This window comes from Mitosporidium daphniae (assembly GCF_000760515.2).
Source record: "Mitosporidium daphniae strain UGP3 chromosome Unknown contig-53, whole genome shotgun sequence".
Classification (NCBI taxonomy): Eukaryota; Fungi; Microsporidia; genus Mitosporidium; species Mitosporidium daphniae.
Window position 1 is genome coordinate 1 of NW_013546245.1, and position 13,731 is coordinate 13,731.

A 13,731-nucleotide genomic window follows, 5' to 3' on the forward strand; every position below is an offset into this window, starting at 1 on the left:
GCACAACTTTAAATATAGAGTGGATTTTTTGGTGTTTTTGCGAATTGGCAATATTTTCTCTAGCTGGGTTTGAGTTATGAGGGCAACACTTTTTACAATGTTGAATGAGAATCCGATGGCCACTTTCTATGGATTCAGTGGAAGCCGAAGAGGGAAGAGTAGGTTTTGATGCATTTTTTGTGAATACGGAATATATTTGAAAAAACCGGTTGCCATGTTGATTGTTGGATGCCATTCCTTCCCAACTGCTTCTTCGAAATCTGATTACTGGTTCCATACACATGGTGGTACCATTCGGTGTAGTCCGAGTCGATGAGCAGGAAATGGTGGGCAATGGCTCCCTCCATACATCAGGTTCCAAAGCATCAAGCGGCCTTGCGGACACCTTAATTGAAGCTGACTGTGCTTTCTTGTCATCAAAATCGCAAATATTCTCAACTTGAGCTGGAAAGCTTATTGGGGACGTTGGAAATTCAAACTCAGATGGTGGTGTAACAATTGGATTTTTGGCTTCCTCCGTATTTTTCGTCTCATTGACAGCATGGTGGCTATCAAAGTAAGGCAGATTTGCTTTATCAAGTTTTGGGTTCGAATAAATAGGAATAGTTGTACAGTCTTTAGAAAAATCTTGAAGGAAGACTTTAGGTTTGGGATATAGGTTATTGAAGGAGGAGCGGGATGGCGAAGGTGACGAAGGAAGTGAGATGGATTGAGACTTTTTCGGGGCATGCAGTTGAGAGCCCTGCCGTGGCTTTGTCGGGTTTTTTGTTCGTTTCTTGCAGGTATTGCCATTAAGTATCGGGGAAATCAACATGGGAGAGGCTGAAGGGAGACAGGCCGGAGGCTTTGCCATATATATATTGCGATGATGGTCCTTCTTATCAGGCTTTTTATAGGAAGAATTTTGAATGTAAATAGTGGGTTTGAAATTATCAAAGTTAAATTTAGATTGACAGCTAGAAACAAACCTGAAAGAAGAAGCTTCACAGAACGTTGGCCATCTTTTAAAAACGAAACTCCGACATTGCAATACAAGATTAATTAGATGTTTGCATATTATTTTGAGGCAAGAAACCAAATGGCAGAAAACATAAATAAGCTTTACATACACTAGCTCGAGGGGCAAAATTCGCCAAATGATCGTCTTGACTGGCCTGGAAATGCCAGCAAAATAATTTAAATTCGGGTTAATTTTGGAGAAAGCCTAAAATAAACCGATGGCAAACTTACATAATCCGAAATGATAATAAATAGTATAGAAATTCCGATAAATATAGCAGGAGCTATGAACACAGATATCACTGCATCGTTGAGTATCACCTCTGAGAACAACGGATTGATGGCAAGCAACTCAAAGAAAAGCACAAATGTACAGAAAAGTGTAAAAAAAACAGGGGTGCTGGCGCTTTGGTTAGAATGGTGTCTGCTGCTGTGAGAGTAGCCTTTGTTGGAAAGTGGAATCGTCGAGTGCGTTGGTACGATTGGCGGCATATTAAATCTCAACATAAATAATTAGCCAAACGGTAATCTAAATAAATGAATAATTAAAATCACAAAGTTTATTTGCATTTGATTTTTACCCTGAAACGCAATCGTGTACTTTAAACGCAATTTATTTCAGACAACAAGGAAATTGAAACGGCAATTTATTGAAAAATATTCCTCAAATCTGCTTCTGAATAATAAATATCGGTAACGGGACATTTCGCTTCCCGCCTCAAATATTGTAAGATGCATATATGGCAAAATACATATCCAGATGGAAGGGCCGTTGGGTTTGTACAGGGAGATTGTTTACAAAGCGCACATGTTCCTCTTAATGGAATTTCTACACCACGGTGTGGGGAAACAATGCATGGGGGCTCCTTTTCATCCAGGATAAAGTCAAACTGGCAGTTCTCTTCTAACATAACTTTGGCTTTTGCATGTCCATTTTCTCCCCACCACTGCCCAATTCTTATTAAAAATAATGCCACAGGAAATATAGACACCAAGCTTTCAAGTGAAAGTATTTTCATCGGCGATTGATCTGTAATTTCTCTTCTCCTCAAAGTGACATCATGCACATAGAGCCAAGGATAGTAAAACGCAGTCAATTTTACCAAATAGGCCAAGGAAAAAGATACCTTTATGGCATCGAAAAAAGCAAGACCCAACATAAGGCCCTTTTGCCTTGTGTTGATGATTTTGGATCGCACATAACTATAGGTAGGTCCCCACAGAACGCTTAGGACAATGGCCCTTTTATTTCCAGCTCTATGTATCTGGTAAAAATACTCTGAAAACGAAGCTTTATAATGCCTTGCAAAGTAAAGCTCGGTGAGGGAAGATAGAATCCACCAAATTCCTTTCGAATGGTGAGGAAATATGCCAAGTTTCTAAGGATAATCAATTTAGAGCTACTTCAAAGTACTGGCAGAATACGGGACCCATCAGCTCGGTCATTTTATCGCAAGCCAGGACTTCCAAGAAAGAAGGCGAACATTGCAGCAAATCATTCGAAGCCATTTGGTAAAATTTTACTTTCAATGAATGTCCTTCAAATTAATAAATTGATCTTTGCCACTCATTCTCACCTCCCTTGTAATATTATTAAGTTCAATACGCCGCGTAAAGTCTTTTTTTCTCTAAATCCGCTTTCGAAGTATACATTGCAATCCTATTCAACAGAATCCAAATTGGCCAGTGGCAACCAGTCCAATCCCGACTGTCTTTCTAGTTTGTCCCCCCTTACTGAACAGAGTCCATTAGCAAAGATAATTCCACAACTATTCAAAATCAAGCTCTCTGCTATGGTTTTATGTACCACACTGACAGGCTTTGTCATTGTTCCTGGAATTGATCTCTACTGTTGGACTACGATAAAATTACTGGGCAACACTCTTCTTGGTACATCTTTATGCTCATTTTCCGCAAACGCGTTCAACCAATGGATCGAAGCTTCATTTGACGCGCAGATGAAAAGAACAGAATTTAGACCTCTGCCTTTGCGGAGGATTTCTCTTCCAAATGCCTTCATCGCGAGTAGCATGATGGGATTGAGTGGCGTTGCCTACTTGTATTATTTTGTTTCCGGAGTGTCATCTATAATTGCAGCCTCGACTATTATCCTTTATGCTGGAGTATATACTCCTCTGAAAAGAATGTCCATTATGAATACCTGGGTTGGCTCCATTGTTGGGGCATTTCCGCCACTGATCGGTTGGTCAGCTGGCTTACAGTCCCTCTCTTTTGTAGCTCCAACGCCTTTATTTGGATGGATCCCCATTTTTTTTCTGTTATATTGTTGGCAGTTTCCTCATTTTTTTTCACTCTCTTGGGGTTTGAGAAGAGAATATGCCCGTGCAGGATATCGTATGTGCTCTCTTCTTAATCCACGGTTAGCCACCGCTTCTTCCATGAGGCATACGTTGGTCTTATTTCCACTAACCTTTCTTTTTTACTATACAGGCCTTGCTAACATGTATTTTATATTTATTGGCTCTCTCATCAATTGTATCTTATTACTCCCCGCAATAGACTTCAAAACTAAACAAGATAGCTTTAGTGCTAGGCGCCTGTTTTTTGCGTCTCTAATTCATCTGCCGTTGTTTATGGCCGCTTTATTTGTACTAAAACCAGCGCCCTAATAAACACAAATATTTAACACAAGCACCACCAACATATGCGTTGAGAAGACCTTCAGGGCCTCGTAAACCAATATTTAGGGTTAAGATGGCAAATGAGTAAATTAATACTTCTAGCTCGCCATTCCTGATTGAAGGAATCAAATTCTTTTTGGTATATTGTGATGTAATTGGTGTAAAATTTGGACAACAAAGCTAAACGTAAGGCCGAAACAGTACCTGGATTTCCAATGCTAGCAATGTCTCTTTCTAGCGAATCAAATCGATCGTTGTTTTTTTTCCAAAACGAAGCCTGCCAGCTCCAAAGGTCGGACTCTTTTTCGGTAATAGTGCTATAGAGAGATTTTGACCTCGCCGCACTATGTATTTTCTGCAATCATAAAATATTAATTTACCCGACCACATGGCAATACTTTTCCAAGTAAAACCATCGGATGCTAAATAGAATTTTCGCACTTCACGCTTTAAATTGAATTTAATTTGTTGTCAATTGCCAAAATTTAGTTACATGAACAGAGACAAATTGGAGCAAAGGCGCCAAAGTTTTAAGGGAGCCGGCTTCACCAAGGAGGAGCATCGACGCCGACGAGAAGAGGCTTCTGTAGAAATCCGCAGAGTTAAACGGGAGGATACCCTTAGCAAAAGAAGAGGCCTTCAGCCTGCCGGGACCTGCGAGGCTGGTTCATCATCATCTGCTATTTTTGCTTCTTATTCTGATGAGGATGAGGACAAATCCCTTTTTTCTGCCAATTCACCAAAATCTTTAAAGGTAAATTGATGGTATTATTTTTAGTATGAAGCTCCAACATCAAATTTGTTTTCGGATGACCCTGTTCTTCAGCACGCTGGCGCTGTTGAATTTAGGCGCATCCTCTCAAAGGAAAGGAATCCCCCGATTGATGATGTCATATCTTGTAACATCGTTCCCCGTTTGGTTCAGCTGTTAACAGCGCCACAGGGAAAATATCCCAACGAAACTAGCCCCGAGGAGGTATTTTTTGTTATTTATGACGTTGAAATAGGCAAAGGGCCTATTTCAGAGCATTCAATTTGAGTCCGCCTGGGCGATCACAAATATTGCTTCAGGTAAATTCTTTTGTGGTTAATTTCACCTCTTTCTTTGCTAGGCACTTCATCACAAACTTGGACCTGTGTGCAGCACAATGCCATTCCCGTCTTTATCCAGCTCTTACAGACAACAGATTCCAAAGATGTTTTGGAGCAGTCTGTCTGGGCTTTGGGAAATATTGCAGGAGATACAACGGAAACAAGGAATATGGCCTTGAATTCCGGGATAATGGGCCCTCTGTTGAGTGTCATTCAAAATGCCTTGAATTCCCCTTCTTTGCTAAGAAACGCCGTTTGGACGCTTTCCAACTTGTGCAGAGGAAAGCCTGCGCCGCCCTGGGGCTCCGTAGTCGACTGCATTCCCGTTTTGGCTGGACTTTTGAGAAGCATCCAAAGCGACAATGAGGTTATCGCCGACTCCCTATGGTCCCTTTCTTACCTTTCCGATGGTCCTAACAACCACATTGATGTCGTTCTGCAATCAGGCATAATTCCACGTGTTGTAGAGCTGCTAGCATCGCCGAACTCTACTCCTGCAATTCAGACCCCTGCCCTCCGTACTCTGGGAAATATAGTCACTGGAAATGATATTCAGACGCAAGCCGTTCTGCAAGCTAATATCCTGCCAGCGCTTGTTTCATTGCTACGCTCCAATCCAAAGGCATCCCTTATAAAAGAGACTTGCTGGACTATCTCCAACATTACTGCAGGCAACCCAGACCAAATCCAGGCTGTTATATATTCTGGAATCGTCCCTCTTGTCATTGATATTCTTGAAAATGGGGAATTTAAAGCCCGAAAAGAAGCTTGCTGGGCAATTTCAAATGCTACCTCTTCAAAGTCTACGCGCCCAGATCAAGTTCGATATCTGGTCACTGAAAATTGCATTCCTCCTCTTTGCGATATCCTTTCATGCCAAGACAGCAAGATCCTTCAGGTGGCCCTCGAGGCTCTTGATGCTATTCTTGAAGTGGGGGAGCGAGACTTTCTTGCCTCTGGCGGGTCGATTGGAGATTGCCAGCCTTATGCTCTTCAAGTGGAAGAGTCTGGAGGCCTTGATCGTATATACGAACTACAGGGACATGAAAATGTCCATATTTACGAAAAGGCAAAATCGATACTGGAAAAGTATTTTTCTGAGGGGGAGGATACTCTCCTTGGAGGAAGCTAGTTATTTCGCATACGTAATCCAATTATAAAGAATATTAACGGGTACATCCGTGGACTACTGAAAATTAAAATTGTGGATATGTTTGAACGGGCTGGGTCGGAGGTAAAGAAAACAGGCTGACCGGATCCCGTTGTGTGGTTCGATGTATCTGAATACTGTTTATTGACAGACCAAATAATATATAAATTTATAGACGGCGACCACGGCGAGATCCTTTTCTGCGAGTGCTGTCAGTGGGGATAGGAGTAACGTCCTCTAAAGATAAGAAGCTTGGCGATGATTACCGATGCGGCCAATTTTCATTCCAGAGCGAGCAAGAGCACGAAGGGCTGACTGAGCGCCAGGTCCTGGAGTCTTTTGTCCAGTTCCTCCTGTAGCGCGGAGCTTGATATGAAGTGCGGTTATTCCGAGCTCTTTGCATTTGGCAGCAACATCTTGTGCAGCAAGCATAGCTGCATATGGTGACGATTCATCACGATCGGCTTTCACCTTCATGCCTCCAGTTACGCGAATGATTGTCTCACGACCACTGAGATCAGTGACATGGACAAATGTATCGTTGAAGGAAGCAAAAATATGAGCAACGCCGAAGACGAGTTCACCTTCACGAACCTGTGGGCCGAGAGAAACTGTCTCTTCAGGTTTTGTTTTCTTAACACCTTTCTACAGAATGGTTAGCTCGGGTCAAACAATGGATTAAAACAGAGAAAGGGACGGAGTAAACACTTACCACTGCCATTATACGGACAAGTAAAATTAAATCTTTAAAAATTCGAACTTTACACGATATTTTTAATATTCAAATTAGATCATCGAAATTGGATACGATTGATCAAATAGATACCAAATTCCCAATTGCAAAAGCCAGCGACATGCATGTGCAAAGGCGATTGATATGCATACTTTAAGTCTTGCCTGTCTAATTCTGGAATGGTAGGTTGCATGGCCACTGCTTGTCATTGCATATATGGCTTCAATGTTTGAAAAGATGACAAACACATTGACTAGCTTTATCACACCCATTGAATAGTAGTTCCATATGACCATGAGAATGACGATTATTTTACCAAAACTGCTAATGATCAGCGCTTCTCTGATTTTGTCGCTCGAAATTCGGGAGCCTTCTTTTGAAAAAATCGTCAAAAGCAGCGTGATAACGATGGAATATACCAAAAACTCGAAAAATGCGCACAAAAAAAGAAATGGGACGTTTTTTACAAATAGATAAGTGTACGAAAAACTTGAAGATAAGGGTGGCCGTGGCAACGGATGGTTTGTCTCCTGTTGGTACCATTTAATATCTACACACATGAGGCAATAAAAGATACAAATTTCAATCAAAAACATCAAGGTGGCAAGCCGCAGTAAAATGTTTTTCGTGTAAAATGCCTTGTTTGCAGTGACGTGACATTGGCTTTTATTTAGAAGCAAATGTCTATACACTTGGTGCTTGTGCAAAAGCATATCTAGAAAAAGAATGATCGGCTCATATTCGATATATTTATCCGAAACCGATCCGCAAAATGTCTACGGGTAAAATAAAGCAGCATTGGGATACACATTGGCACAGGGAAATATTTCCGTGCGAATATTCTAAAAATAAGCTTTGGACTTGGGAGCCACATTCGACACATGAAAATGGCATGGGCCAATTTATCAGGAAATTTAAAATTTATTCTCATGGACGAGCCCAAATTGATGCCGAAAAAGCTATTTGGCGGAGCTCTCCAAGTTGCTCTTCCCTCTGGCTTTATCGATGCAAGCCAGTTTAGACAGATACCCGACCACCAGGAGGTATATCTTTCACAGGATTCCGAAACGTCGATTATTGTTGAATTATTGGATCCGCTTGTCGAGCAAAAGAATGCCATGCATGTGCTTGACAGCCACTTCCAGATACTTGCAGAGGATAATTCATGCTCTTTTTCATTGATTCTCCAAAAAGACCTTGAATTGAACATTTTGCTTGGGGTCCAGGCTGTCCCAAAGTTTGGAAAAAAGACCGATTTCATCCTGGTGCTTCTTTCGGTTCGGTCGCTTGAGGCCCCATATAACACTGACATCGTTACTTCGATGAATGTAAATATTTTATCGGATCCCCTTTTTTCAACAACATTACCCTCGTCAATTGGCGCATTGGCAGAATTAAATTCAAACTCAGCTTTGCAAAGCTTGACAGCACAAACACCTTTTAAGCGGATTTCAGAGAATGCCTTCAGCACCTTTTCACGCATTTGCCAATCTATAGAGGTGCTTGATTATTCATTGTTTCAAACACAATAACCCTAACGCAAAATAAAGTTCGGACTCCCGTCCCAAATAAAATACCAAGAATTTTGTTTCAGCCAATCTTGACGCGTGTCACTTTTCAATTTATTTTGAGCCTTCGATACCATCCTCAAATTGAATCTCTTGTGCCTTTTTTAGGGAATGTCCCTAAAAGCCTTCTATTTGGAGCGTAAACTTGTTTTATTCTACAATATTTAGATATTGAAAAGACTTTGTTTCCATCGCCCACCGATGGTTGCAATTCATGGAGGATTTTGGTGGCAGATAAGTTGGCCACGAATTTCCTAAACTCAATGTTCCGCCTGTCCAATCTGGTCGAAAAAAGGATATCTTGTACGAAAAATAAATTCCCATAAGTTTGTTAGTGATAGAGAAGCTTGAGTTGAAACGAAGGTCCTTCCCCCAAATGGCGGCAATCTACTTGCTTTCTAATTTATCCAGCTCGATCGAAAAGCTCTGCTCAGATATCAGCGATGGCCAATATGGGACATATTACATATACATACTATCCAAACTTGAAGACAAAGAGGTGCAGAAATTGGCAGCCGCTGTAAAGACGAACGGTTCCTCCATTAAGGTATTTATGGAAAATCTTTGTAGTATAAAATTCATGGGGACCAATGGCTTCTACTTACAGGACTTTGACAAGGAGATTTTGGGCAAGATATATGCTCAACTCTATCCCGATAAGCTTTTAGAGCACGTGGGAGAGCAGCTCGCCGCTGTCGTAAAGGAATTCTTTCCGTAAGCACCTCTGCTTACTGCTAGGAAATTGTCCAAAAAAAACCGTCCCCAAATTCGATATAAAACCTCGCCCTATAGGAGGGCCGAAATTGTCGCAAGGTCATGCTTTGCATCTTTGAACAAAGAAAAATTGGCACCAGAGTCGCCTACAAGCTCCTCATGTAGCCTGAAATACATCTTGATTGTCGATCGGTCATTCGACCTTATCTCGCCGCTGCTGCATGAATTTACTTATGAAGCAATGTTACGGGAGATTGAATCTTCTTGTGATTCCGAATATTGTAGTGAAATCAAGAAAGAGCTACACTTGCTTGATAATACAAATCTCAAGGAGGAGCAATTGGGATTTTGGTCTCTGCTCCGGGATGTCCACCTTGCAGATTGTGTATCAACGCTTCTAAAATATTCCGAATCATTTGTCGCTTCGAATTCTGCAGCAGGATTTTCCAAGGAAACAACTAAAGATCCATCAAAGCTGGTATCAATTAGCCAAATGAAGGCAACAATAGCTTCAATTCCCGAATTGCAAGAATTTAAAAAATACGTAAGGTTCTCGATACAAATTGACGCCTGTAGTTTTCGATCCATCTTCAGCTGCTGCAATACTGCATTGATACCTTCAATCGGAAAAACCTTGATGCCGTGGCAACGGCAGAACAAAACCTTGCTTGTGAGTATTTTACGAGCGAATCTAAGCCTGCTGAGGATCCTTTGAATGCAATTAGTTCTTTGCTGGCCGACAAGGATATTTCGGCAGAGAACAAGGCCAGATTGCTGATACTGTATCTTGCAATTGTTCCAGAAATGTCCCAGCTCTCAAAGTCAGAGTTGATGACTCTTTGTAAATATTCGGATATTTCCGACGTTTGCTCAATTAATGGGTTTTATTCGGCCTTTAATGTTCGAACGTCTCAGGGACCTGAAAGATTGTCAATGGTACTTCCAAACATCAAAAAAAAGCATAAAATCAAGCTCGGATCTTTGTTCAAGGGCACATTTTTTTCCAAGGGCGGTGGTAGCACAGAAAAGTTTGATACCGAAAATAAGGCTACTTATGAGCTATCCAGATTTGTGCACCCAATTGAGGCATTGTGCAAGGTATGGGTCCATGTTTTCAGCATCATTTCTAGTCGACTTTAAGAGGCATTTTTGATAAGGCACGAGATGTTCTCGTTGAATCTGCTCTGATGGAAGAGACCAGTCAAAGTCTCGTCACCACGCCCGGTGCTGCAAACATGGCATCCGGAAAAAATGTATATGCGACATCTAACTCTGTTCGGCACAGACAAGAGTGGAAAAACGCTGCCATAGCTGTTGATTCATCAATAGAAGCGGGACAGGCTGCATTTGAGCCAAAGGCCTTAATATTTATTGTTGGCGGGATGACCAGCTCCGAGGTCAGGGTTTCTTTTGAAAGAAGCAAAGGCCATATTTTACTTGGATCCGATTTCTTTATCACGCCAACAGACTTTTTGGCATCTTTGGCAGAAAGTGGCAAGCTATGCAAGGGATAAGCAAAGATAAGCAAAGATAAGCAAAGATAAGCAAATAAACGCCATTTAAGGCATCTTGGGATTGGGGTTTTCAACTTATTTGCAACTTTTTTATTCTGTTATTAAGCAGATTCAAGGACCGGCTGCTTATTATCTACTGAAAAAGGATTGCCAGAAATGGGCGACTAGCTAATTTGAGGGCTCCTCCATTGATCAGTTTTTGTTGTAAGCCTTTTTTCTGATAAGAGTCAATTTGGCTCTCGCTTGGGAAAGCTTGGATTCGAGCCCCATTATTTCGATTTGTTGGTTCCGTTCCGCAATGGTCAACTGATGGGAATTTGATGCCTCCAAGTCTTCAGGATTTCTGGAAGTTGCTTCTTCGGACATGGTAAATTGCTGCATATACGCCTTTTTTGCCACAGACGCCAAAGAAGATGTCGTGGAGGCAACTTGCTTTGAAGCATTTTCAAGGCCCAGCTGGTTTGGAGAAAATAAATTGGTGGCCTTTACCCTTGCTGCTGTTACTAGTTGAATGGTCCCAGCTGCAACTTCTTTTGCACCAACTAGGACGCTTTCAACTTGGCCCTCAAACCCATTTGAAGAAGAGTATGATTTGGATGCCTCGCCTAAAAACGCCATTGAAGAGACAACTGTCCTTGCGGCAGAAATAAGCCCCTCCGTCCATTTTGAGTCTTTCAAATAGTATTTTGCGTTTACGCTTTTTCCTCCGCTGTTTACAATTTCCTCTTGACAAAGGGTGGCATATTTCATCAGCAATGTCAATGCATCGGTGACTCCAAGCGTTGAATCAATCACAACGGATTTTTGCTCTTTCTTCAGCTGTGCTGCAATGGCATCTATTTGAGAAGCTGCCTCTGATAATTCCCGAAAAAGATCGTTTGAGAATACCTCCCTATTTTCATCTTGAAGGAGAGAAATAGAGTCTTTTGTTTGCGTCAAAAAGGATTTTAATTTGGCAAGAATCTCTTCACAAGAGTTCACATCAAATGTTTTCGAGCTTTCTAGAAGGGTTCTAATATGTCGGTAAAAAAGTATTCCCGTTTCCGCAATATGCGACTCATGCTGACTTGTTTCTTCAAACGCATCAAAGAGCTGCTTTAAAAAAAAGATAATGTTTTCAATAGTCAAAGAAAATGACTGGAATTCAGAGCTTATACTGCAAATATTGAGACCTTTGTGATCGCTTGTTTTGTCGGTGAGTAGCAAGATATCATTTAGTGCATTAGGAACCACGGTATTGATGTTTTCCAGTGCCTTTTCAATCAGCGAATATCCGAAAGCCCAATTGACATCTGAATTTAAGGGTTGGACGGAGTTTTCATGGGCTTTCGCCAATGAAGATTCTAGTAGCAAAAAAAAGGAGCTTCGAGTCTCCAATTCTCTCTAAGACGTTATTCAACGCCATTTAGGCTTACCGACTGCGCTGCTGTATAGGCATCTTTCCATCTCTGCATTTTAGAATTAAAAGAAGCCTCCAGGTTTCTTAATTGAACTTTGTGGTCTTCTGAAGAAATGGCGGAGCCATCTGCCATTGATAGCTGCTCGTGCAGGGACTTGATTTCGCTTTCCAGCAAACCAATCCTCTCCATTTGGTCCTATAGGATTTCACAAACAGGCAGAGCGTACCTTGACTTTTTTTTGCAATTTTATGAGCATGGGTTCATATTCCAGTAAGGAATCAACTTGTTTCGAGAGTTCCGAGGCCTTGTTCTTTGCTTTGTTCAGTTCTTCTTGGAGCTCTTGATATAGCCCTATCAGGGTATTGTATTTCTCCAAGAGCTCGTGATATTTGGCCTTCCAATCAACGCCTATGGGTGAGAAAATAAAACGGAGGTTTACTATCACTGCCAAATTGAAGCTTCTGCAGTTCGTTTTCTAAGGATTCAATTTGCTAGCAATAAGTACGACCATAAATTACCTGTTGCTGGTAAATAGATTGCTGTCGAGAATATTCAAGCTGATCTGGGAATTGGTCGGCAAAGCTTCCGGATGAAGATGATTTTCCCATCTTCAGGATGTCGTTAAACTTTGTTTCCTTTGAAACTTCGGATGAAGAAGACAAAGAAGCCCTTTTAGAGGACATATTTTCAATGAAAAACGGAGCTTTCTAAATTTAGTCGGAAAACTGCATACATCCGGTAAGCTGGGGACAACTATTATGGAGGTCAAGTATTTCAGCGTATTACAATCAGAATAGAAAGTCTTCAACTTCCAAAATAGCTCAATGTATCTATCCTTTAGGGGAACAAGAACCTGGACATCCTCAACGACTGCTAAGTGGGATCAAACATACCATACCTGTGAACATGGCCTCCAAGATTTTGGTAGCAAATTTGTAGATGCCATCCGACTCTTCGACTAAAGGAATCAGAGCACCTTGAAGGCATGTTTGATCTCTCGATCCTCTGAAGGCAGATCCGATTAGATGCTGCAGCCGTAAAATATGGGATAAAAGATCCAATAGATCCCAGATCACTCCATAACTAAAAAAAGTTTGGTAAAAATACCTATGGTTAATGCTGTCGTCTCCTTTTCTTGAGATATACTCTTTAAAATCAAATTTCCCATTGAACTCTGGATAGATTTTGTGGAAGGCCAGCTTTGCCTTTAAGTATACAACGTAAGGCTGAATCAGGGACAAATAACCTAAGATTTGTAATTCAAGTAGGTACCGTAGACACTATTGGAATATTGGCTTTGTCGACACAATGAATCTAGATACTCAACCTCGTTTAAAGATTCCGACAAAACAATATGCGGGCCATCTAAAAGCATCTTATGTATCACAACCAAGGCTTTAAAGCACATCAGTCCGTTTGATAAAATTGGCTGTCCCTTTAACCCATCCCAGACTGGCTTACATGTGGCATGGTCCCAGGTGTACAGAATGCACCCTAATGGAGATAACGAACCAAATGGCGTACATCGAACATGCTTCTGCTTGGGAGCGACCTCTTCATCGTTGGTAGACTTTTTTAAATGTTCATATAATTCAGCTTCTTTTTTTTCCCTATAAGAGGACATTGTCATTTCGTAAAGCTCAAAAATATATTTGGGAACAATCCATAATATATCAAGATTCTACTTTTGGAACCAATTTAATTCGTCGATTTTTGGACCATTAAAACTTTGTTTAATTAAATTTGCAAACTTGGCATGTAAAATTTAGCGCAGCAGTAGGGTTATCATCCAATTTGAACGAAGCGCTACATCAACTGGCAAGGAATTGAATTTTAATTTATAAATGGAAACTCTGAATGAAAATCATGTTATCGTCATCGGTCCTGCTGTTTGCCATTGATCCAAATGGGCATGCTTT

At 41.1% G+C, this 13,731-nt stretch overlaps 8 protein-coding genes across 8 annotated transcripts; 4 read left to right on the plus strand and 4 right to left on the minus strand.

Annotated features, from left to right (window-relative positions):
- DI09_53p10 (uncharacterized protein) lies at positions 1–2,159 on the minus strand (the record flags this gene model as incomplete). Its single annotated transcript, XM_013381818.1, has 2 exons — positions 1–956; positions 1,909–2,159. Coding segments are annotated over 2 exons (1,207 nt in total), but the record flags the coding sequence as incomplete, so codon positions are not given.
- A 195-nt stretch (positions 2,160–2,354) lies between these two features.
- On the plus strand, positions 2,355–3,629 carry DI09_53p20 (uncharacterized protein; the record flags this gene model as incomplete). The annotated part of the gene is made up of 1 exon (XM_013381819.1): positions 2,355–3,629. One exon carries the CDS (start codon positions 2,355–2,357, stop codon positions 3,627–3,629), a length of 1,275 nt encoding a protein of 424 aa, XP_013237273.1.
- A 505-nt stretch (positions 3,630–4,134) lies between these two features.
- DI09_53p30 (subunit alpha of importin) lies at positions 4,135–5,865 on the plus strand (the record flags this gene model as incomplete). Its single annotated transcript, XM_013381820.1, has 4 exons — positions 4,135–4,395; positions 4,468–4,617; positions 4,667–4,712; positions 4,754–5,865. The coding sequence occupies 4 exons, from the start codon at positions 4,135–4,137 to the stop codon at positions 5,863–5,865; spliced, it is 1,569 nt and encodes a 522-aa protein (XP_013237274.1).
- A 187-nt stretch (positions 5,866–6,052) lies between these two features.
- Positions 6,053–6,604, minus strand: DI09_53p40 (40S ribosomal S14; the record flags this gene model as incomplete). Its single annotated transcript, XM_013381821.1, has 3 exons — positions 6,053–6,120; positions 6,150–6,516; positions 6,596–6,604. 3 exons carry the CDS (start codon positions 6,602–6,604, stop codon positions 6,053–6,055), a joined length of 444 nt encoding a protein of 147 aa, XP_013237275.1.
- An 899-nt stretch (positions 6,605–7,503) lies between these two features.
- Positions 7,504–8,148, plus strand: DI09_53p50 (uncharacterized protein; the record flags this gene model as incomplete). The annotated part of the gene is made up of 1 exon (XM_013381822.1): positions 7,504–8,148. The coding sequence occupies one exon, from the start codon at positions 7,504–7,506 to the stop codon at positions 8,146–8,148; it is 645 nt and encodes a 214-aa protein (XP_013237276.1).
- Positions 8,149–8,560: 412 nt separating this feature from the next.
- On the plus strand, positions 8,561–10,412 carry DI09_53p60 (uncharacterized protein; the record flags this gene model as incomplete). The annotated part of the gene is made up of 4 exons (XM_013381823.1): positions 8,561–8,898; positions 8,977–9,442; positions 9,493–9,996; positions 10,056–10,412. The coding sequence occupies 4 exons, from the start codon at positions 8,561–8,563 to the stop codon at positions 10,410–10,412; spliced, it is 1,665 nt and encodes a 554-aa protein (XP_013237277.1).
- A 192-nt stretch (positions 10,413–10,604) lies between these two features.
- On the minus strand, positions 10,605–11,626 carry DI09_53p70 (uncharacterized protein; the record flags this gene model as incomplete). Its single annotated transcript, XM_013381824.1, has 2 exons — positions 10,605–11,507; positions 11,570–11,626. 2 exons carry the CDS (start codon positions 11,624–11,626, stop codon positions 10,605–10,607), a joined length of 960 nt encoding a protein of 319 aa, XP_013237278.1.
- Positions 11,627–12,675: 1,049 nt separating this feature from the next.
- On the minus strand, positions 12,676–13,442 carry DI09_53p80 (ANTH-domain-containing protein; the record flags this gene model as incomplete). The annotated part of the gene is made up of 3 exons (XM_013381825.1): positions 12,676–12,895; positions 12,920–13,058; positions 13,085–13,442. 3 exons carry the CDS (start codon positions 13,440–13,442, stop codon positions 12,676–12,678), a joined length of 717 nt encoding a protein of 238 aa, XP_013237279.1.
- Between the last annotated feature and the right edge of the window lie 289 nt (positions 13,443–13,731).